This window comes from Mus pahari, chromosome 3, assembly GCF_900095145.1.
Source record: "Mus pahari chromosome 3, PAHARI_EIJ_v1.1, whole genome shotgun sequence".
Lineage (NCBI taxonomy): Eukaryota > Metazoa > Chordata > Mammalia > Rodentia > Muridae > Mus > Mus pahari.
In genome coordinates, this window is record NC_034592.1 from 103,485,301 (window position 1) to 103,507,260 (window position 21,960).

Genomic DNA, 21,960 nt, shown 5'->3' on the forward strand with positions numbered 1-21,960 from the left:
GGGGGGGGGGGCTATGATCATCAGAGTGTGCCAGCTCAGGGTGTTAATCCCCAAGACACTGGGCCAGCACTCTCCTTGAAACCCAGGCCCTTTCAGGCCATCTCACTCACTGTAGATCCTGCTGCCGCTGGTGAGCCTCGGAGGCAGCACTGTGCCCACGCTCTTGTAAGCTCTCTGCCAGCAGTCGGCAAGTTTCCACTCTCTGGGCACCAGTTTCAACCTGGTGCTGAAACTTTGTAAACTCAGTGCAGAGTTGCTAAGGAGAGAGGGGAGCAGACAATGTACTCGACAATACTGTAGCCTCCTGGTGGCCGCAATGCCAGCCCGCTCCACCCGGAGGCATGGTCCATGAGTCCACTATGCCTTCTCCATCCAGCCCATCAGGACAAGCCCCCACCATCCAGCATCGTGGGTCTTCCCTGCTGCCAGCCCCTCACCAGCACACGTTCATGGTCCTCTCCAAAGTTGTCCCCTCCTCTGGCCACCTGCTTCCTGGTGGCCAGCCAGACCTGCAGGTCCTCAGCTTCTCTCATGAACTCATGTAGTCTCAGGGTCCCCTCTAGCTCCTGCCCCCTGTAGTGACAGCCAGGGGTTCCCCAGATGTTAGCAACCTGCTCATCCCCCTGGGGTCCTAAGGCTGAAGAATGGAGTTATTCATGATCCTTGCCCAAGCCCGTGACTTGGGAAGAAGATAGGAAGGCCAGGGTAGGGGACAGAGGACAAGAAATAGAGAGCTGAATCAAGGGCCCAAAGTCCTGCTAAGTGGGCTTTTAGTGAAGAACTTCTGGAGGGGCGAGTAGAGCACAGCGAAGACTCAGCCTTCTCTTGGTGCAACCCTAAAGGCCGGGTTCCCAGCATAGGGCCACGGCAGGGAACAGTCAGCTGTGGTTAGGGTCCCTGTGCCCACTGATGAGGGGTCCACAGTGTCCCTCACCGTTCGTCTACCAGCTTCTGTAGTGCCTGCAACTTCTCCCGTACCACACTCAACCGCTCAGGGGCCTCAAATCCAGCAAGAGTCTGGAACCTCTGCTCGAGATCCTCCATGGAGCTCCAATAAAGAGCTACCTCCTGCTGGAGCATCTGTCAGGGTCAGAACACAGGCAGGGTGGTCCTTCATCTCTCTCACATCTACCCCCAACACGGCCTACCCATTCACCACCACCCCAACAACTCCCAGGCTTATCTCTCTACCTCTCCACTCATTCTGTTACCAGTGTACCCCTCCATCTATCCACTCATCCGTGTTCATCCACTTAGCTTCACCCATCCACCCATTACCCACTTACATTTACTGTTTTACAAAATGAAGATATGCTCTTCACCCCTAGAGGGCTCAATACTTAGCAGGAAATAGTCAATGGTGGGAAGCCTGGGACAAGGATGGGAAGGCTCAGGAGGCATCATGCTGGACCCCAACACAACGTGTAAAGATGAACTAAACTGAGCAAGCCTGTCTGCATGCACGGCACATGGAAGCTGCATTTGGCTAAGCCTGCAGACATACCCTCCAGGAATAGCTCACTGAAAGTCCTCAGCCACAAGACACCCCAAAACAGTGACCACCGAGGCACACAGGAACATATCCAGGAGATTTCCATGACAAGAGGCAGGAACACAGCGGGGCAGAGGCTGTGGAGCCTGTTGGTTCTAGGAGTGTGCTCTGGCCTCCCTCCCCCCTCCTTACCAGGGAGAGGGGATGGGTTTTGGGATGGCAATTGGGTTAATAGGACGGATGAGGTTTAGAGTCCCAGCGAAGGACACCTATGAAGGACATGGGGTGGCCTGGGGCACGTGACTGAGGAGTAGGAAAGGGCCCAGAAGAGATGAAGAGACAGAGGCACCCCAAGTCTTCCTAGGAATTAGGCTCCAGATGGTAATACACCCTGCTGAGTCACAAGGCTGGGCTGTACTGGCAGCAGGTGTTCCGGGAGGAGGGCGAATCCGGAATTGGGTGGGTGGCAGATGGGGATAGGAAGGAAAGAGCAGGGTTCTGTGTTTCAAGACGTAGGATGTGCCCTTTAGAGTGTCGCAGACCTCCTCCTGGCCCACTGTCACCCGTGTGGAGATGCTCAGGACACAGTACCTGGTGTTTCCTAATGAGCCCAAAGGTCGTTTCCTCATCGCCGCCGTAGTCCTGACTGCTCACCAGAGGCCGCTTTTCCTCCACCCAGGTCTCCATCTCTGACACGTTCAGAAAGTACTGCAATGAATGACAGTGACTTACCCTGTTGATCTTACCTGGGACCCTTCATCACCTATCCTGTCACCAGCTGGGACCCTTCACCACCTATCCTGTCACCAGCTGGGACCCTTCACCACCCATCCTGGTCACCAGCAGCCTGCAGAGAAGCCTCTGGGCACTTATGGGAGTCAGGTAACTCTTAGCCCAGGGCTTTCATCACGGGCCTCCCTCCCTGAAGGTCCCATGAGCCCTCTCTCCCACTGCTGGTCCGCTGCTCTGCAGACTCAATCCTCTTGGTCTCCTACCTGCTGGACAGTGACAGCCTGTTGCAGGCAGTGGGCACGTCTTTCACATGCCTGCTCCAGTCCTGCCCAGTGGCCTTCTAGCTTCTGGCACTGTTCCACGATATGCTGAGCTCGAGGGTGCACAGAGGCTGCTAGACTGTGACCAGAGCTTAGCACCCTGTGTATGTGCCCTACATGACCTTTCACCTCAGCCTGGAGCACCTGCCACAGAACAATGGGAGTCTCTTAGCCACAGACATTCAGATTAGAACCACAGAGTGTCTCTAGTTCTAGATCACTGCGATAAGGATACCTGGAGAGAAGTGGATTTGGAAAGCAGGATACCCAAGGAGAATAATTTAGAGGCCAGGACACCCTGAGTGGTAGCAGGGGGCTTCAAAGGTCAGGGCATGAGATGTTGGGGCGTGGCAGAATACAGATGCTGCTGTTACCTCGTGCTTTCGTTGAAGGCTGTGGGCATCACACCAGCACTGGGCAGGGCAGATGGGACTGGCACTGGGCATGTGCTCAGCCACCCATGTGAGCTCCAGGTTGCTAAGGAGATTAAATTCATACAGCTCGACTGAGGCCTGCAGTTGCTGGTGTCGGGTGGCTAGCTTGCTCTGCAGGGACTGGAACCTGGTAGAAGGAGAGAAGATAGAGGATAGAGAGGGAGCCAAGACAAGGTCACGGTCTTTTCCTCATCCCCACCAGGGAGCCATGAGGAACAAGGCCAGGGAACAGAGGACAGGAAACCTCTGCAGGCAGGGAAGTAGCACTGGGCCTCCGTGGTGCAATGTCCTGCTTAGGACGCCTAACTCTGCCCTGGCACTCCCACCCCAGGATGACTACTCAGAAGGGAGAGTGGATGCCTAGGTCCTCTAGGTGTCACTCAGTCCTTAGGTTCACGAGGCATGTGTGGAGGGTGAAGATGGCATAGCCACCTCTGGTGACACTTCTGGCTCTCCTCCAGGATGGTCCAGGAAGTGAACGCATTGTGAGTCTGAGAGATGAGGGCATCCATCTTGCTGGCCAGTGCCTGGCTCTTGTCCTCTAGTTGGCAATGCTGTCTCTGCAGTTGCCTGCTGGAGCACAGGTCATGCCCAGTTTCTGTGCTCTGCAGGGCTCCCTCCAGATGCTCCATTGTCTCCCTGACATCCTGGGGCGGGTGACAAGAGGCTGCATTCACCTTTCACTGCAGCTCAGCAGGCAACCCTGCCGGGGGCTCTGAGTCTACAGGGCTCCCAGACTCAGATTCACCATGGAGCCCTCATGTCCTGCCAACTGCTAGTGTGCAAACCACTTATACATCTCCTCTGGGAGACTTGAGTTGTGATAATCACATGCTAGACACACAAAAGCCACGCTTGTGGTGGCCTTCTGCACCTTAGCCTTCTCAACGCCAGAGCTCTGTACAGGACTTCACGAGGCCACTCTCTGCAGCCCTTTCTGTTCTGCCCGATCCCATCCTGTCCCAGCCAAATCCTGGTCTTCCTCCTTGTGTCCCCGCCCCCACCCCACATCCCCCAGAGACCTGTATTAGTTCTAGGAGCTGGTCCTGTTGTCTGGTCTGCGGCAGCCTATCCCCTCGGTCTGCCATCTTGTGGTTCAATTCTTCCCATTTGTGATTAAGGCTTTGAAGTCTGTCCTGTATGTCCTCCTGTGCATATGGGTTGCTATGCAACAGTTCTTTCCCGGCCTGGAATGGAGACAAAGGTCCAGGCCATTTTTGAGGAGCGGCTAGGACAGCACCAGCCACAGCCTGCTGTACCCAGGGGGCAGGAGGCAGGTTGCTGGCTACAACTGCTTTCCACTAGCTGCCTGAGATGGTGGCAGCTTTCGGAGCTGATTTGAGTGTCTACCTAGGGGGGCACCCAGATAAGTGAAGGAGGCAGAGGGAACTCTCCTTCAGTGGCTGTGCTCCATAGAAATAGGCAGGGCAGTATGTGTTGGGAATCTGAAGACAGGAGGGCCTTACCCCCGTCCAGCATCCTCACCTGCTGTAGCTCCTGCATGTACCTCTGGGAGGTTAATAGCTCACTCTTAGTTATCTTGTGCCACTTGAGTTTCTGCAGAATGTTGCTGCCTGCTTGGGAGCATTCATCAGCCACCCTGGGCCACTTCTCCTCCATCCACAGCATTAGGCCTTCTGCAGCCTGCTTCCATTCCTGCCCGAGAACCAGGAGAGAGCGGGTCAGAACCCAGGGAGAGGGCTCTGTGGGGAAAACGAGATCCAGAGCCAATTCTTGGGCACAGGGAGGGGGGTAGAGCTTGGATTGTTCTGATCCCCAAATGGGGCAAGGACACTGTGATCAAAAAGGTGAAATGCCTGTCAGGTCCGACTCTGAAAGGTGACACCAGATTGAGTGTCGCTCTCTTAATCTATATAGGTTCTTGGAGGCCTGGCCTGGAGGCCTGCTAGTCACACTAGCTCCCGAACACACATCAGTGTTAAGGTCTAAGGCTGTTTCCCTTCACCTGGCGTGCCAGATGTGAGGGCAGGTATGTAGTAGGATAAGGGGGGCTGTTAGTCAAGGGGCCCTTCTCTGAGGAGCACAGTGATCACTGCTCCAGCTTCCTTATAGAAACAGCCAAGAGCTGTGCTTCAAGGCTGGGGAAAGAGCTCTGTAAACAGGACCATACTGCCTCAGTGCTTCTGGGGATGTCTCCTGCAGACCAGGCGGTCACCTGCAATTGGAGGGAAGCCAGCAGCTGTCCCCTTCTCTGCTCACTCCTCTCTTGGACCCTGGTCCACTGGGCCTGGGCACTGTGCAGCAGCTCTCTGATCCTGGAGAGTGGAGAGAGGAGAGGACTCTTCTCTGCCCTGAGTCCCCCCACACCCCAGCCCAAGAGAGCCTTGTCCCTGCCCCAGCCCCCCCAGCCTCAGACAGCAGCGGCCCCGCCCAGGCGCTAAGAGATTGCAGCAGGCAGACTGCTCACTTGTGCACAGCAGCGGGATGGCTCAGAAGCAGCTTCTCACCACGTGCCCACAGGGCCTCTGCCCGTGATCCCAGGGTGCTGTGGAGCCACCCCAAACCCTGGTGCTGCTGCAACAGGCTCTGGGCCTCCCTTATGTCCTCCTGGTACAGAGACCTGAAGTCAGTTCATCCTTCCTGCCCACCCTGGCTTCTGGACCCAAGGAGGCCCAGCTCCCTCTAGGGGCGATAGGGTGACACTTCAGCTCTACTTCCCAAATGTTACCCCAAGGTTGTCCAGCTGCAGTAAGGCCTCACGGCTGGCACAGGTGGCCATGAAACCATCCACTTCTTGGCCAAACCTCTGCAGCTCCAGCCCCTCCCAAAGTTTCTGCTGTCTCTGCTCCCACAGAGCCTTCAGCTGCTGGCTGTGCTGGCCTAGGAGCCTGAGAGCGCTGGCCACCTCCTGGGACTTTGGAGAGTCTGAAACTGTCACCAGCTGACCCTGAGCCTCCAGCTGCTGCAGCCTGAGAAAAACAGACAGAGCATCATTGAACCACGCCCATCCCTTCTCATGGCCGCTTCAACCCTTCATCGCAGAGGCCTGAAGTGAGGCTAACTGGCTGGCCAGTCCTATCAGCTCACTTTCTCTCAGGACAGCTGTGCCCTGGCCTATGACTAAGATGGAATGCAACAGGCTCAGCAAAGTGCTCATGACCCATGTCACACCCTCCCTAAGTAGATGGCTAGTAGCATGCTGGGACAAACACAGCTCAGATCCCTCAGTCCACACACTCCTGCTGTCAGGGCCACTGGACCCTTTGACCCAGCAGAACAGGTGCCCTTTAGAATAGATGCTACCCTCACATTCTGGAAACAGGTGGCAGGCATGGCCGTGGGAGGCAGGAAAAGCCAGCCCTTCCTCTAAGCTGCTGTAATCCTAAAGTGGCTCGGTGTGTGTGACAGACAGGGGGCAGGTGCTTGTTTCTCGGGGCCCATTTGATACCCGTCAGGCTCCTCAGAGATGGCAGAGCCTGGGGATTGTACATGGTGGCTGTACAAGCTCACAGGGTTGCATATCACTTCTGAAGGATGTGAGGGAGGGGTAGCCATCTTAGTCCATTGGTGGGTTCTGGGCCCTCTGACTGTGCAGGCCAGTAGAGTATGGTACTGGTCAGAATGGGAAGCTAGGCTTGGGGGACACCATCATCTTCCCTGTAGGATGGTAGCTGGGCTGGAACTTTGAGCCTCTCTGGCAGCTCAGTGTCTGGAGGCCCTTCCTAAAGTGTGCAGGTTGCCTGACACAGGCTTGGGTATCTCCTGCAAACCTGCCTGCAGTACTAGATAGACACCGGCCTGACTCATGACGCTGGAGACCACATTGCTTTGGCCTTCCTTTTATGAACTTGAAACCCTCAGGCCTGTCCTGACCTCTCTTCCCACAGGCAGATCTCCTCCTGTAGGGCTCCATGCCTCCTCAGCAGCTGCTGGGCTGAGGCCACATCCTGCAGCTCCTCTTTGCTGTGCAGCTGAGCCCGGATGTCCTCTGCCCACAGCAGCAGCTTCTGGCTCTCCTGGAGGATGCCTCGCTGAACCCGAGCCTCAGTCTGGACCCGGATCTGCCCGGCCACCTGCCCTTGAGCTTGCTTTAGCAGTGACTGCAGCATCAGGACCCGCTCCCAAAGCAGCCTGCCCTCTGCGGGGCCTGACTCCATCACCCTGCGAGATGTTAACCGCACGACAGTCAGTGCCCCAGGCCTGTGTCTCCTGGGAAAGTGGTGACAACTCTGAAAGTCCACCCTTCCCCTAGCTAGAAGCAGCACAGGCATGAGGCTCTCACTTTCTCTGAGTGTTGGAAGCCAGACGCCATCCAAGGCTTTCTCAGAGGTCCTGATGAAAGGACAGAGGTTGTGTCCTTGCCCAGGGGTAGACCTGCAAGGTCCAGATTGGGGCCTGGACCTTGAAGGAGTTAAGGTTTCAGTTCTGGGAAGCTGTCTTTCCTCTCTGAAAAGCTGTGGTTATCAGTCCTAAGATAGCTGTGTCTGGGGTATCCTGTGTTCTCTTGCCAGCACTGTCTGATTTAGCTTTCTAATGGCCTTGGCCATTCTCCCCCTGCACATAGCATATAAGATGCTGTACTTTTTCATAAATCTGCTTGGCACATGGCAGCTTGTGCAAGGCCTCCCAGCCCTGGCTTTTGTCTCCTTTATCTTCTCACCTCCTGGGCCCTCCCATTTGAGGCTTGTTAGGGAAGAACGACCTGCTGGTCCAGGCCATGAGAGCACGTTCTCATGTCAACAGCCTCTGGTGGCTGCCCACACTAGATATGCAGTAGCATATCTTGGCCATCTCCCATCCCAGTTCCTGTGCCCGTCCTCATTTTAGTTTTTTAAAGATTTATTTATTTATCTTATGTATATGAGTACACTGTAGCTGTCTTCAGACACACCAGAAGAGGGCATCAGATCCCATTACAGGTGGTTGTGAGCCACCATGTGGTTGTTGGCAATTAAACTCAGGACCTTTGGAAGAGCAGTCAGTGCTCTTAACCACTGAGCCATCTCTCCAACCTCCGCCTCTCATTTTATTAGAGCTTCCCTCTGTCCTCACTATTTCCCCGGCACCATCACCACCCCAAAGCTGGCCATACTCTATGGTTGCTCTTTGGAGGTAGGAGATCTTCTTCTCCAGGACCAGGACCTTCTGCTGGGTCTGCTGTAGGGTACGATGGCTGTCCCCAGAGCTTCTTGTCCCCAGAGTCTCCAGCATGCTTATCACATTTAGCAGTTGGACTTGTGTGGGTTCAGACTCCTGTAAAAGACTGCACACCTCCATGCCACGTGTCAGCTGCAGGAGTTTCTCCTCCTTCAGGGCTTCCAGCTGTTGCCACCTGAGCAGAGGATCCAGGGATGTATCCGACACAGGGATACCTCCCATCTACCCAGCGACACCTACCCATCTGAGGCCTTAGACTGGGCCTGCCAGGGCAGAAGCTTCTAGACTGGCGGCCCTCTGCTCTCTCCTCAATGTCTGACACCATCTAGCTCTCCACCCATGATAGCAGGATGCACAGAGCAAGGTCCTGCCCCACCCTGCATCCCCACCCCTTATTGTCACCTCTGCTTCAGGTCCTCCTGTTGCTGTTGGATTTTTGAGATATGTCCTGGACATCTCTGCTTCAGTTGTTCAGCAGTGCTGATGGCCTCCGCCCAGTGGCCTTTTCCAATGGCCAAGGTCATGAGAACATTCTGAGGAGGAGGAGGAGGAGGAGGAGGAGGAGGAGGAGGAAGAGACGGACCCAGATCTCTGGGAGGCAGGCTCTTCTCTCTCTCTGTACCCCTTTTGGGTGACAAAGGACCTTGGGACGCTTGACTCTAAGACATCCTGCTCACTTTGAGTTGCTAGCCCCCAGAGTCAGGCCTACAGCCTTGGACCTTCCCCAGAGAGGACCAGAGTAAATATGGTGAATGGGGCAAAACCATGACGCAATGCCGGAGTGGTGGAAACTCTGGTCTCCATTACCTCCGTCCATGGCTTACCTCATATTTGAGTTGTGTGACCTCTAAGTTGTCTCCCTGGGGCTGTAATGTTTGGAGCAGTGCTGTCTGCTTCTCCAGCCAGGACTGAAGCTCCCTACAGGAGTTATAGAAGCTAAACAGGGCGACTGACTCCTCCAGTTGGGTCCTGTGAAGCTGAGGAAGAAGCCAGGGTCAAGGTGTAGGGACAGTGCCCCACGGGAGGGCAATTAGAGAGGTGCCAGGTGTGTCCCTGCCCACCCAAGCCACTAAGGATCAAGTCTCATGTCCACAACTGTGCCACATCTGTCCCCTTGCTATTTAGCAGAGGGACCTGGTGAGAGCTGACAGATGCCATGACAGACTTAGTCTTATTTGCTCCAGGAGTTTCACCTTGCTCTGAAGCTCCACGTGCCTCTCCGGGCTGTGCTTAGCCTCTGCCCCACTGGTCTCAGGGCCTCGGCCTCGGCCTCCTTCACTGGGCCTGTTCCCAGCCTTTCTTCAGGACCCAGTTGGCTTCTCTAGTATTGCCTGCCCTTGGATCTGTCTTAAGTGTCTGTTTAATAACCTTTCCTTAAAGGTGCATCCTGACTCCAACCTACTCTGCATAAGGCCACCATACCACATCCAGTTAAATACATGTTGACATCTTGGTAATACTGTAAGATCTTTTAGAGTAGGAAACATGTCAGTCGCTGGTCTGTTCCTGGGATCATGATATAGACTCTGGCTCAGTGGGTCTCAACCTTCCGAATGTTGTGGTGACCCCTAGTCATAAAATTATCTTCATTGCTACTTTGTAACTGTAATTTTTGCTGTTATGAAATGTAATGTAAATTATCTGATATGCCACCCCTGTGAAAGGGTTGTTCAACTCCCAAAGCGGTCATGGCCCACGGGTGGCTGACACTGTCCTAGCTTATGGCAGGGGCATGACTAGCCTCCCCTCCCTTCTCTTTCTTGTGGTGCAGGGAACTGACCCCTCGGGCCTTAAGTACAGCAGGCAAGCATGATTTCCCTGTTGTGGGTTTTGGTCATGGACACCTGGCCTTATGCAATCTTCCTACTCAGTCCTCAGAGAATCTGGGAATAGATGTGCCACGTGCTCCACTATGGATATTTCTTAGATGAAGAGCATTACCTTTGCCAGGGCCCTAAGGTTCTCATAGCTCTGGCTCATGTCAGCCTGAGTCTGGAGTATGGTGCTGGAGTCGAAGTGAAAGTCATTCTCAGCCTGGAGAGCTGTCCTTGGGCCTTCTCCTAGAAAGCCCGGGGCAGATAGCACCTGTGTAGGAGGAAGGCCGTGTGTCCACACCTAGCTCCTACCAAGTGGCAGGATCTCCACCAAGATGGGGTCTGTGGTTGTACCTGGGGTTTCTTCTCTATGCTGTGGATGATGGCCGTCCTGCCCCAACTGTCCCCCAACTCTTTAAGCTTCCAGGTATTTGGAGCCTCTTCTAGAAGCCAAGAGACACACACAGTTATGAGAGCACAGGACTCAAGGGCTGCTTAGGGCCCTCCTCTTCCCTACTCACTACAAGGTGGGTCAAGGTCGTTTGGTACCTATTGCTTCCCTGTGCCCAGTTCTGTGTGAAGAGCTGTTAGATGCTAAAAGGATTGAGGCTGGACCTTCCCATTGAGGCTCATGAGTCTCTCAGGACTGCAAAACCCACTGACCCAGAACAGGTAGTACACTATCCAGGGTTACAGTTGGGGTAGGCAAGGCCTGTTGTCATGTGTAATAAGTACCATGACTGTCCAGGGGGAAGAAGGGCCAGATGGTCTGGATATTTAAAGAGGGAAGGCAAGTCCCACTGGAGTCTGTCCAAGAAGGAGCATTCGCAGAGGGAAAGGCATGGTGCTGTGGAGGTGGCAGGTAGGCAGACAGAAGACACAAGACAGCACCCCTCTCTGGGAATGAGAAAGCATGCCATCTCTATTTTTCTGTCCTCTGTCCCTGGGAGAGGGTGGGCAGCGGCAGCGGCAGCAGACCATTGTACTCAGGCATTGTTAAGAGTAGGCACAGAAAGGGCAAGAAAGTATAGAACTTGAAGGAAGACTCAGAAAACCTCAAACTCTACCGAGTTCACGAGACCATCTCATCTAAACTTTGCTGGTATGACAAGTCCCTTCCTGTGGCTGTCTAGAGGCAGGGACATGTTGCCCTGGGCAACACAAGCTGTGTCAGATAACTCCAGTTACTTCTGTCTGCTGAGCCAGATGTGGTCCTGAAGAAAAGCTGGGAACAGGCCCCCGGGAGGGGCTGAGGCCTAAGCCCGGAGACCAGTGGGGCAGCATGTGCCTTTATTCCCAGAGTCCTGAGCTCAGAGCAGCCTCCCCTCAACTTCTTCCATTTAGGTTTCAGATGGCCCAGACAGCCACAGGGAAGATGAACAACTTTCTCATCGCTGACAGACTTCAGACTCTCACCGCAGGGACCTCTGGAGAAGAAGGGTGTCTGCTGATGTGAATACTGGCTGCCTGGTGCTGCTAAAACTTGAGTCTCCCCCTGGGGTCCTCCAATGGTGTCTCTGCCAAGCCTTTTCCAGTCTTCTGGAGGTTCCTCCTATATAGAGGGACAGAGGTTCTGTTTAAGTGACCAAGTGGCTTCCCACCTGGCAGAAGCACAGACTCTGTACACCTCCTGCAATTGTGGGAAAAGCAGAGACTGAAAATGCCAGGAGCCAAGCTTGGTATCTCTCTCTGCCTTTGCTTGCACCAGACAGGGATAGAAGACAGGCAAAAAGGCGAGAGAGAGAGAGAGAGAGAGAGAGAGAGAGAGAGAGAGAGAGAGAGACAAGTAACACTTCGGAAAAGCAGGGCTTGAGGCGCAGGAAGGAACCACTATTGCCTGCAGCATCCTTGGACCGCCTATGCCAACAGACATTCATCCCTGCCTTGATNGAGAGAGAGAGAGAGAGAGAGAGAGAGAGAGAGAGAGAGAGAGAGAAACAAGTAACACTTCGGAAAAGCAGGGCTTGAGGCGCAGGAAGGAACCACTATTGCCTGCAGCATCCTTGGACCGCCTATGCCAACAGACATTCATCCCTGCCTTGATCCTTGGACTCGCCTACGATCGGACCGCCGCTGGCAACTTCAAAGACTGAGGAAGGGGCTGGGAATTTTTCCATGTTATTTAAACGGAGTTCGGTTATTAAACTTTGAGCCTCGAACAGAAAATCTTGTCCTGGCTCCATTTTCCTCTCGCACATTCCATTTCAGCCAGCCCGCCTCTCAGGATGAACCCAGACCAGATTAAAGTGAGTTTTGTCAGAAACTCACAAGCGCTCTCTACCAAACGAATTGTGATGGTGTAATGCAATGCTAGGAGTGAAGTGTCACAGGCCCAGTGTGTGTGTGTGTGTGTGTGTGTGTGTGTGTGTGTGTGTAGAAACAGCCTTGGACAAGGAATCAAAAGGCCTCTTTGCTGGAGAGTCCTTAGGTCGTAGCCTGCCCCCATCACCTTGATTAACTCATTTGTCAAGGCTGGTGGTGTTCTAGCTGCTTGCTAACACATAGATATGTTTTTTAAATTATTAGTTATGAGATCTGGGAGTAAACTTAAAAGGCAAAGACCTCAGAGTGTGAGGAATCATTAGCAGGCTGGGGCCGCAGTCTTTTCTTTCCTTCAGCTATCTACCAACTTTATGGTGGGTTAGGTAAAGCAATCGGGAGGCCCTAAATGCAGCTTAAAGGGTGCATGGGATAGGGCTGGGCAGAGAAAGGAGAGAGGGGTGTGGGGATTTTTAATGGTTGTCAAATTAAGGAACTGAACTGACTTCGGGATGAAGGGTCGTGAAAATAAAGCTTTTTTGGAAATGTTCTTAAGCTGTGCTGGGTAGACCGAGCCAAGCCCAGATGTACTCGATGCCTGGAACTGGTTTACAGAGAGAACTTCAAATGACCTATGATTGGAGATATTGGAATCAGGTTAGGGAATGTTCTGCCAGCTCTGGGCAGGGCCACAAAGACTCTCATTGGGGGGAAGAGCGTGTAGCACTAATGCTCTGGGGAGACCTCACATTTGGTGTAGAAGGCACGAGTCTGGGTCCTTTCCATGTCCCCGTGTGCATCATGAGTGACACCAGGGCTACGGCAGCCCGCGCCTGATCCTCTAGCTCGCGCAGCTCCGCCGCGAAGGCGCACACGTCTTGCTCTAGGCGCAGGTGTTGCTGCAACAGGGCCTCAGCGTCTGCCTGGTCCTTCCCGCAGGATGCACTCTCCAGTTGTTTCTGCCGCTGGAGAAGCCAGGAAACCGCCTCGGCCGAGTCAGAAAAGTACTGTGGGGAGGTGAAAAAGGCTGAGACCTAGCAGGTCCCTGTGCGCCCAGCCGCCTCGCGCCCGGTCCCTCCACGCACACTCTACCTGCTCAACTAGCAGTGCTGTTTGCAGCCGGGCGCGCCGCCTTGCGGCTCCAGCCCAGAGCAGCTGCCAGGTTCCCTGCACTGCTTCTGCCTTTTCCAGAGGATCTGGCTGTGTCAGGGGCTCTCTGACACTGAGGTTGCGTCCTCTCTGCATGAGGTCTACACACATAGCCTGGTGGCGATGGAGTTCTGTTTCCAGAGCCTAGAAAGGTTGGGGAGGATGGTGAAGGGAGGGAGGAAGGGAGAGAGTGACTCCTGGAGTCCCAAGCCTGACTGGCAAGGAGGTCGGGATGTCACAGACCAAGGGAGTGGACACCTTGTGTTTCTGCAGAGCAGTAGCGATCTGAGTGAGGTCCCGGTCTAGGGCTGCCTTCTCCATTAGCTGTCTGTGCTCTTGCAACCAGGCCTCCTCCTCCTCACAGCTATCCAGGAACTGTGCCCGCTGGAGGGTCTGCTCCAGCAGGGTACGTCTGTGGGGGACAGAAAAGACCATTAAGGGCTTGGAGAAGAGCAGAGCATGGGAAGGGAGTTGCCCACTTGATCAGACCTGCCCCTTAGGCACAATTTTCCCAGAATGGCTCAGGGGTCATGTCAAGGAAGTTGCCAGACTAGAAGGATTTCTGCTTGGGCAAGAGATGATTAAAGTTACAGGAAAGTTCTACAAACAATTGAGGAGTTGAAGCTGACCATTACCGGGCTCTGACAAGAGACACCAGGCTGTGGTGGAGCTCGGCCAGTGCTAGGGCTTTAGCCTGCAGCATCTCCACACTGGTGCCCTGGGAGTCTAGCTGAGCCGTCTGGTGGACAAGACGAGTCACATGGGTCCTGTGGGCTGACACCTTGGTCTCCAGCAGGTCATGGCTCTGCAGCAGCAACACTATTTCTGCCAGCTGTTGCCCACAGACTGTGGAGCTGGCCAACACCTGGGCAGAGATGAGTGGTCAGTGCACTGCCAGGTGCTGGGTAGCTGTGGGCACCCGTGTTGGGAAAGAACCTCCCAGAGTTCAGCAGATCTCCTGCCCACCTGCAGCTCCCCAAGCTGGTGGGTGACAGCCTCCACCCCCTGCAGCAGACTCAGCGCAGCCTGTGAGCCTGCCATGTGCTTCCTCTCCTCCTGTAGACACCGCAGGAGCCTCCGCCAGCGCCCCATGATCTCCTTCTGCCTAGATAATAAAAGAGGAAAAGGTGGTCTGTCTCAGGTTGGGGCAAGGAACCTTGGCTGCCCTGGAACAGTGGCACCTCTGGAGCCAGGGAAATGTATTGATGTGAACAGCCTGGCACGAGTGGTTGGGCAGAGTGTGTTCACAGTCAGAAGAGAGCCTGGAAGGTTGAGATTTTCACACACACACACACACACACACACACACACACACACACACACACAGTCCCTATCTCTGTGGGTGAAAACTGTCTTTCCAGCCACACAGACTAAAACCATGTCAGTTTTGTTTCTTAACCCCAACTTGTTTGCAAATCCTGTTTGGTACTATCTTAAAAATATATCCATTGATTTAGGAAGTCACAGCCATCATCCAGGATACAGCAGGAGAGGCCTAACTGCCCATCTCAAGGCCAGCCTGGTCTATAGAGTAAGTTCTGTTTCTGTGATACCCTGTCTCAGAACCAACATAGAAAGCTGTGGTCAGAATGCCACCACTTTGTCACCTCACTGCCTCCCACCAGGATTGTTCACCAGCTTCATAACTAAAGGGGTCCGCCTCCTTCAGCCTGTCCCAGCATGGCAGCCAGGTAGTCGGGCACAAAGGTTACAGTGTGTCACTCTTCTGAGGAAAGGGAAAAAAACCTCAACCAAAGCCTTTGCTTTACTACATAAGGCCGGGCCTGACCTTCATCCCCCCTCCTGTGTCTCGGTTATGTGACTACCCTTCCACCATTGCTACTTTTCAACCTTGTAAGGGATACAACCACTCTGGTGTGCTGTTCTAGATGTTCCCTCTGGCCAGGACAGTCTGTTCTCCATACATCCGTGACCAGTTCCCTCACTATCTCTGGTCCACTTCCACTTCCAGAGGCTCCTCTCTGGTGAACTATGTCACACCCTCCTGCTTTGGCCTCTCATTGTCGCAGGCCTCTTTATTTTTCTGAGGACTGAGTCAAGGGCACCGTGTATGGTATTCATATGCTAGCACTGAATTAGACCTTCGCTTTTTGTTTGCTTTGTGGGACAGGGTCTCATTTTGTAGCCCTGGCTGGTCTGCTATGTAGACCGTTCTGGCCCTGCACTCAGAGATCTGTCTGCCTCTGCCTTCCAGCTGCCAGGATCAAAGGTGTGCGCCACCACACCTGGCCTTGCCCCATTTTTAAAGACGCTCTCACACACTTCATTGTCTTTCTTTCTTTCTTGTTTTCTTTGCAAGTACTTTACGCTTTAGGAGGGAAGACATTTTTGTTTGCCCACAGCACTGCTAAATGTTTGATAACAGAATGTAGGGATACAGTGGACACTGAATAAATGCCTGCTTATCGAGTGTGCTAGCTCGTCAGTCTACCCAGAAAGAGCCATGCTTTGCAGAGGAGGCAAGTTATACCTGGTACATGGGAGATTGATTATCTCTTTTTTTGGGGGGGGGGTGAGACAGGGTTTCTCTATATAGCCCTGGCTGTCCTGGAACTCACTTTGTAGACCAGGCTGGCCTCAAACTCAGAAATCTGCCTGCCTCTGCCTCCCGAGTGCTGGGATTAAAGGCATGCGCCACCACGCCCGGCGCTGATTATCTCTTGAGAGTGAACCTGGACTCCACAAACCACCTCACTCTTGTGTGTTATACGGAGGCTTTGGCTTCTTGTGAGGATGGATTTACTTGCTTGGAGCTCACCTGTGGGCCACATCTGCCCAGCTGTGATACTCTTCCTGCTGGAGGATGTCTGCCATCTCACCCAAGGCCTGGAAGCGCCCTTCCTGGGGCAGGATGGCAGCCTCCAGCACGCTCAGCCTCTGAATGGCTGCCTCCACTGTGGCTGGGTCGGTGAGGGAGGCTCTGGCCTGGTCTAACATCTGCTCTGCATCATTTAAAAAGCTTTCCCGGTGGGATGCCTTACACTGAAAGCGGCGGGCCAGAGTGTCCAGTCGCTCCAGCTGTAGCAGCCTTTGCTGCATAGCCTGGCTCCTGGAGGCCTCTGCCCTCTCCAGTTCCGCCCAGCGCCGAGCCAGCTCTGCAGGGCCCAGGCCCTCTCGAGGTAGGAATGGCCTTCGGTTTTGGGCTCGGAGCGTTGTCTGCAGCTGGAAGAGCAGGGCCTCTGTGGCTCCTCGCTGCTGCCACCGAGGTGGCTTTTCCTGGGCAAGGAAGGAGGCAAAGGCTGCCAGTAGCTGGCGCATGGCAGGCAGTGAGTTTGGGAAGTCCCGAGCCTGCAGCTGCATCTGCTTCTCCTCAATCCAGCAGAGCAGGTCAGCCACCAGCTGCTCGTATTGAGCCTGCAGTGCCTCCATCTCCTGCAGCCGCAGCAGGATCTGAAGAAGGGCAGAGCACTGGTCAGGCTACATTATGGGTGCACCTCAGAGTGAAAGCCCCCCCACCGCTGAGTGCTAAGTGCCAGCTTAAGTCGTCCCATAAGCTGACATGAGAAGGCCGAGGCTCCCCTCCCACCCTGCAGAGGGGCAGGGGCATTATACACACAGACCCAAGACACTACAGCACTCCCAGCACTCTCTTCACAACTGGGCTGGGAACACGGCTTGCCTTCCACCACCGAATCTTGCCCCTTCGACCTTATCAAGGTTGTTTCTCTCAGTCTTCTTGCCTTTTCTTCCCTTTGCCCCACTCCCTAAATCAGCTTTTAGTCCTTGACTCCACACCACCACTAAGACACTAACCCTGAGGACAGCCCCTCCAGGTCTCAGCCTCTGGCCTCGAATCCACGGTGTAGTCCCCTGAAAGTATGGATGCAGTGTAGCGCCTGTCAAAAGACCCTCTTCTATGCATGGCCTTTAGGACTTGGCTCTGTAAGCCTTTTAATCCCATTACAACCTTAACTGTTTTTGAGGGCAGTGGAGGCAGAAGTCCAGAAAGGGTCACTGCTCTCATGGCTCCTCATTTACGCCAGGCACCGTGCTAGGTAGTTCACTAACATTCCCGTGGACGCTCAAACAGCCTTCCATCATTCACGACGGAATGTTACCTCCATGTCACAAATGGGGCACAGAGAAGTGGGGCCGTTTGGCTAAGGCCATGGAGTCAGTAAGGCACGGGGACAGCCAGTCAGACAGACCTGCCTCCCTTCGTTACCAACCTTAGCCAGTCTCCTCTGGGCCGTGTGCCCCCGCTGCAGGCGGGAGAAGTAGTGGTAGTACTGAGACAGGTAGGTCATGATGGAGCGCTCATCTGGATGCGGGGCTGCCGCGTCCTCGGGATCCAGCAGCTGGGCAATGCCTAGTTGCTGCTCAGCCACTCGGAAGGCAAAGGAGAGGTTATACAGAGGGCGGTCTGGACTCAGCGAGCTATAATCCAGCAGGTCCGGCCTAGGCAGAGAACAGGAAGGATCCTCAGGAAAGCCTTTTGGTCTGCTTATGCCGTCCACTTTTATTGTGACTGTTTTCCTCGGATCTGCAAGCCTCAGGCTAGAGTATAAGCAGGTCTTGATAGGAGGGAGGGTTACTGTAGTAGAAGGGCTAGGTCACGGGACGGGGTGGGGCGCCCCCAAAAGGAAGACACTAGCTAGAGAGAGGGCAGGGAAGAGATGAAGCGCAGGAAGTAGAAAAGGCACCAAAGGGAAGGGGGAGGGGCAGGCCCAGAGTAGGGCTCAGACCTAGGTACTCTTTATCTATGGCCCATTCGCCCTTCTCGTCCCAGACCCAGGGCATAGAGGCTGTGTGGAGGAGCAGGCGGCATCCCAGCCTGAGGCCCTGGGCTCAGAGCGGGGAGGCTCGGGCTTTAAGATGCACCTGTGAGCATGGAGCAGGGCGTTAAAGCCGAGCCCGTCACTCCAGCTTCGGGAGAAGTCAGTGATGTCCACGTTGGTGTAGCCAGCTGTCTTCCGCTGGCACCAGACCAGCAGGGCTTCCTTGGCAGACAGCAAAGCCACACTGGCCCCGAACTCCTCCTGGCAGGACAGGGCAATGTGGTTGATGTGTGAGGTGACTGGAAGGTGCCTGAGAGACTCCATGGAAGGGATGACGGGGGAAGGCCAAAGGAGTCTCTTCCGATGGCAGCTTTTATCTCTAGACCAAACCTCCCAGCAAGGGGCCTTGGATGGATCCTCAGGGCAAAGGAAAAGTATGATTTTTTTTTTAAACTGTTGAGGGATGATAACTTAGTTAAGTGTAATGTATGTGACCAGGAACACAGAGGAGCTACACATCATTCATATTGTCCAGGCACAGCCATAGGGAAGTGTGGCCTGATTCGGGTTATGGGACCAGGTCTAAGGTGTAGGCCGATGGTCTAAAGTTCCAGGTTTAAAAATGAGTCCCCTTTTCCCCTTAAGGCTTTATTAAGCTATTTTTAGTATACTTCACTGTTCCTTTCTCAACCTTTCCCACCTCATGGTCCTTCCTCCTGATAAAGCTAGTTCCTGAAGAGTAATTACGTGTCTGCTTCTCTCATGAACAACAGCCCTTCTGATGGGCCAGCCACAGAGCTAACTGACCTGAGCCCTCACAGGCTGGAAGGCAGGGCTCCCTCTGTCCTGCCACCAGGCTCCCTGCAGGCCAGGCTTGGGGCCTTTCGCATCAGCTCTCAGTGGCAATTACTGTACCTTCATACATTGTGGAGGTGGAGTCCCTTTATATATTTAATTTCCTCTGGTAGTGCCAGTGATGGGCTTCCACATGGTGAGTTTTGATAGGCCTTCTCTCAGTGTGTCAAATCTATGACTTCTAAAATTAGGGTCTCAATCTCCAGCTTGTCTTGCCCAACGCACTGGCACAGAGCTGAGGGTGGTGGTTTGAAATTCATAGAACAGGGGCTGGAGAGATGGCTCAGCGGTTAAGAGTACTGATTGCTCTTCCAGAGGTCCTGAGTTCAATCCCCAACAACCACATGGTGGCTCACAACCATCTACATAGTGGGATCTGACGCCCTCTTCTGGTGTGTCTGAAAACAGCGACAGTGTACTCATATACATAAAGTAAACAACTAAATCTTTTAAAAAAAGAAATTCATAGAACAGAAACTTGATAGATATAAGGATAGTATTCTTATATTTTCTGAGCCAGGTGTAGGGCAAAAGGAGGGATAGGAAAAGATGGAGACCATGAAAATACTGTTTCAGTGGTCTTCAAGATCCAGGGGACATTGCAAACCTCTGAGCTGAGATCCCTTTATATATCTGATTTCCTCTGGTGTTGTGAAGGTGGCAGAGATACAGTGCCAAATGACAGTCTAAGAATGGCAGTGGCTGATGGCCAGCCACTCTGCCTCTCACCAGTGAGTGCTAGCCCCCAGGCAGTGGGAAGAACTCTAGCTCTTCCTTCAGCACATGGCACCATCTTGGGTCCTTTGCCCCTGGACGAAGGGTGACTACTCATTCACTATTCACTCAACACTCAATCACCAACATGGGTGGAGTAGCTCTGCTCCAGGGGTCTGGGATGAAGCCAGGGCTGGGCTAGGCCATGAGGCACGGGAGCCTGAGACATACCCTGTCCAAGGAGATGTGGGAAATCTGGAAACGCAGAATGATGACCCAGAGGAGTCCCAGGATGAGTGACTGGTCTCCATCCACAATGTTCTCTGGCCCGATGAAGGGAATGGGTACCTGTGGGTACAGTTGATTGGGCTAAACCACGAAGCCTATGGTCCTGAGAAAACTGGAGTCTAGGAGGCTGTGAGATGGGAGGGGCCTGCCTCTTCCAGCAGAGGTCCCACAGGGAGAGTAGGCAATGAACAATGGCAGGGGAAAGATGACTTTCTAATGGCTGACATTGGTCTGAGCCTCCACTGGTGTTCTCTAAGGGGATAAACTGGACTGGGCCACTGGGTAGAGGACCCTCAAAGGTGGTGCAGAAAATGGGAGTTTTCAAGAGAGCTAAATAGACAGAGCCAATGTCTATCTCCTCCTCCTAGCGTTGCTGCACCTCACACAGGTTACCATCCTATGTTACTCGGGGTACCCCTACTTGAGATTGTCTTGCCTCAGCTTCTTTAGTGCTGGGGTTAATGATATTAACCACTACACCTAGCCTTGGAATTGCTCAATAACTGACTCTAGGGGGCATCAAAGCTGTGGTTTAACTGCTTGGGCTAACTCTGGTGTTGACTACAGTTCTCTGAGATATCTAGAGCATTGAGGTTATCACCCCCACGAGTGTCAGTGACCTGCTGTATAATAAGCTCCTAAAGAAGCCTGGGGTGGAGCTATTCCTGTATTACTTTGTGTCCAGCTTTATGAAAGGAGAAGATGAAGAACACTCAGATTCTTTCGGTGAGGAACCCTGCAATTCTCCCTCATTAGACAGAGATGCTTTCAGTCTGGAGAGGGTTTTAGACTGTTCCTGCTGTGGCCAGCTGGTGGCTGTCTAAGCCAAGCATACAGGGCAAGGAGAACTTTGCTACACCCCTCGTGCCTCAGCTGCACTTGAGGTACTCAAGCCCAGGTCTCCTGCTCTGCCTGAGGCCTGGGCCTCCTTTGATGACTTCTGGTTCCTCTCACCTAGCCTTCCATCCAGAAACACCTTCCCAGAACAGACCTTGGTCCTGAGGAAGGCCAGGGCATGGCTGTTGTTCTCCAGGAAGTGCACACGCAGGCGGCCCGGACTGGGCGCTGGTAGGGCCTCGCCAGAGATTAGCTCTAACAGTCGCAGTAGGTGGGCACCGTCAGCAAGTTCTGTGTACAGGTTCTGGATCCTGATGCCCACCTGAGGAGTGGATTGAGGCAGATGTGGGGTCAGCCCAGTATTTCCTGCCCACCCCACTTTAAAGCCTGGAAGGGGTAGGCCAGAATAGCTACAGGTAGATGACTCTACGGCAGACCCCCAGGCCATTGGCCAGAACTGGACGTCCTCAGACCTTACTTACCCGTCCTAGTCGGAAGATGTTATTGATCCAGTTGGTGAAGGTCTTCTCCTGCATGTGCGTATGCTGAGCCTGGAGCTTGCGGACATGGTCTATCTCATACTCAGAGTCCATGGCCAAACTTGAACTCAGCAGGGCTGAGCTTTGGGCCTGGGTCTCCTCGTTAGGGACGCTGTGGCTAAGGAGGTGGAGGGTTGATGGGACAACCAGCCTATGAGCCTGTAGCTCTTTGAGGGTGAATGGCGACTGGACATTTCCCTGTGTCTGGAGGTGGTGGAGGTATGGGGGCTGGGAAGTACTGTGGAAACTGATGATCCTCTCGCCAGGAGTCTGCAGCCCTATCTTGACACCCTGTCCCCATGCAGCACAGAAATTATGAATTGGAACCTAATCGAGTAAGAGGTCTGACTGGTAGCCTGCACTTGAATGACCCAGAGCCACCCCCATCCCAACTTTCCAGATTCTACTCTGAACACTTATTGCTAGTCCTAGCACCACAGCCATTGGCCCCTGCTCTTTGGCGGGCAGAAGAAGCTAGGGGCCGCTCACCTTGGCAGTTGATGGCCGGGTCCTCATTAGGAGATCCCACTGCTGGAATGGAGATACAGGATAGCAAAGCCTGGGGAGTGAGGGAGGCGACCAGAAAGGTCAGGCTGGAGCCACAGTATGGCCCTCCCCTTTGCCAGCCTGTCAGCACACAGGCAGCATTGTCCTCCCACCTGCTACAGGG

The 21,960-nt window shown here is 53.8% G+C and overlaps 1 protein-coding gene across 1 annotated transcript in view; it reads right to left on the reverse strand.

The window, feature by feature from the left end:
• The window catches only part of Sptbn5 (spectrin beta, non-erythrocytic 5), a 41,556-nt gene extending 20,209 nt beyond the window's left edge, over nt 1-21,347 (reverse strand). Inside the window, 30 exon segments of the mRNA XM_029535746.1 lie at nt 111-256; nt 438-573; nt 935-1,080; nt 2,084-2,200; nt 2,488-2,688; nt 2,919-3,105; nt 3,411-3,625; nt 4,001-4,165; nt 4,464-4,634; nt 5,155-5,254; nt 5,407-5,546; nt 5,668-5,908; nt 6,813-7,100; nt 8,032-8,271; nt 8,499-8,629; nt 8,921-9,073; nt 10,038-10,181; nt 10,265-10,353; nt 11,336-11,462; nt 12,919-13,176; nt 13,262-13,462; nt 13,577-13,730; nt 13,954-14,183; nt 14,285-14,423; nt 16,098-16,729; nt 17,509-17,737; nt 18,161-18,318; nt 19,858-19,974; nt 20,906-21,073; nt 21,234-21,347. Coding sequence (XP_029391606.1) covers nt 111-256; nt 438-573; nt 935-1,080; nt 2,084-2,200; nt 2,488-2,688; nt 2,919-3,105; nt 3,411-3,625; nt 4,001-4,165; nt 4,464-4,634; nt 5,155-5,254; nt 5,407-5,546; nt 5,668-5,908; nt 6,813-7,100; nt 8,032-8,271; nt 8,499-8,629; nt 8,921-9,073; nt 10,038-10,181; nt 10,265-10,353; nt 11,336-11,462; nt 12,919-13,176; nt 13,262-13,462; nt 13,577-13,730; nt 13,954-14,183; nt 14,285-14,423; nt 16,098-16,729; nt 17,509-17,737; nt 18,161-18,318; nt 19,858-19,974; nt 20,906-21,073; nt 21,234-21,344 — 5,534 coding nt within the window. The 5' untranslated portion in view covers nt 21,345-21,347.
• Between the last annotated feature and the right edge of the window lie 613 nt (nt 21,348-21,960).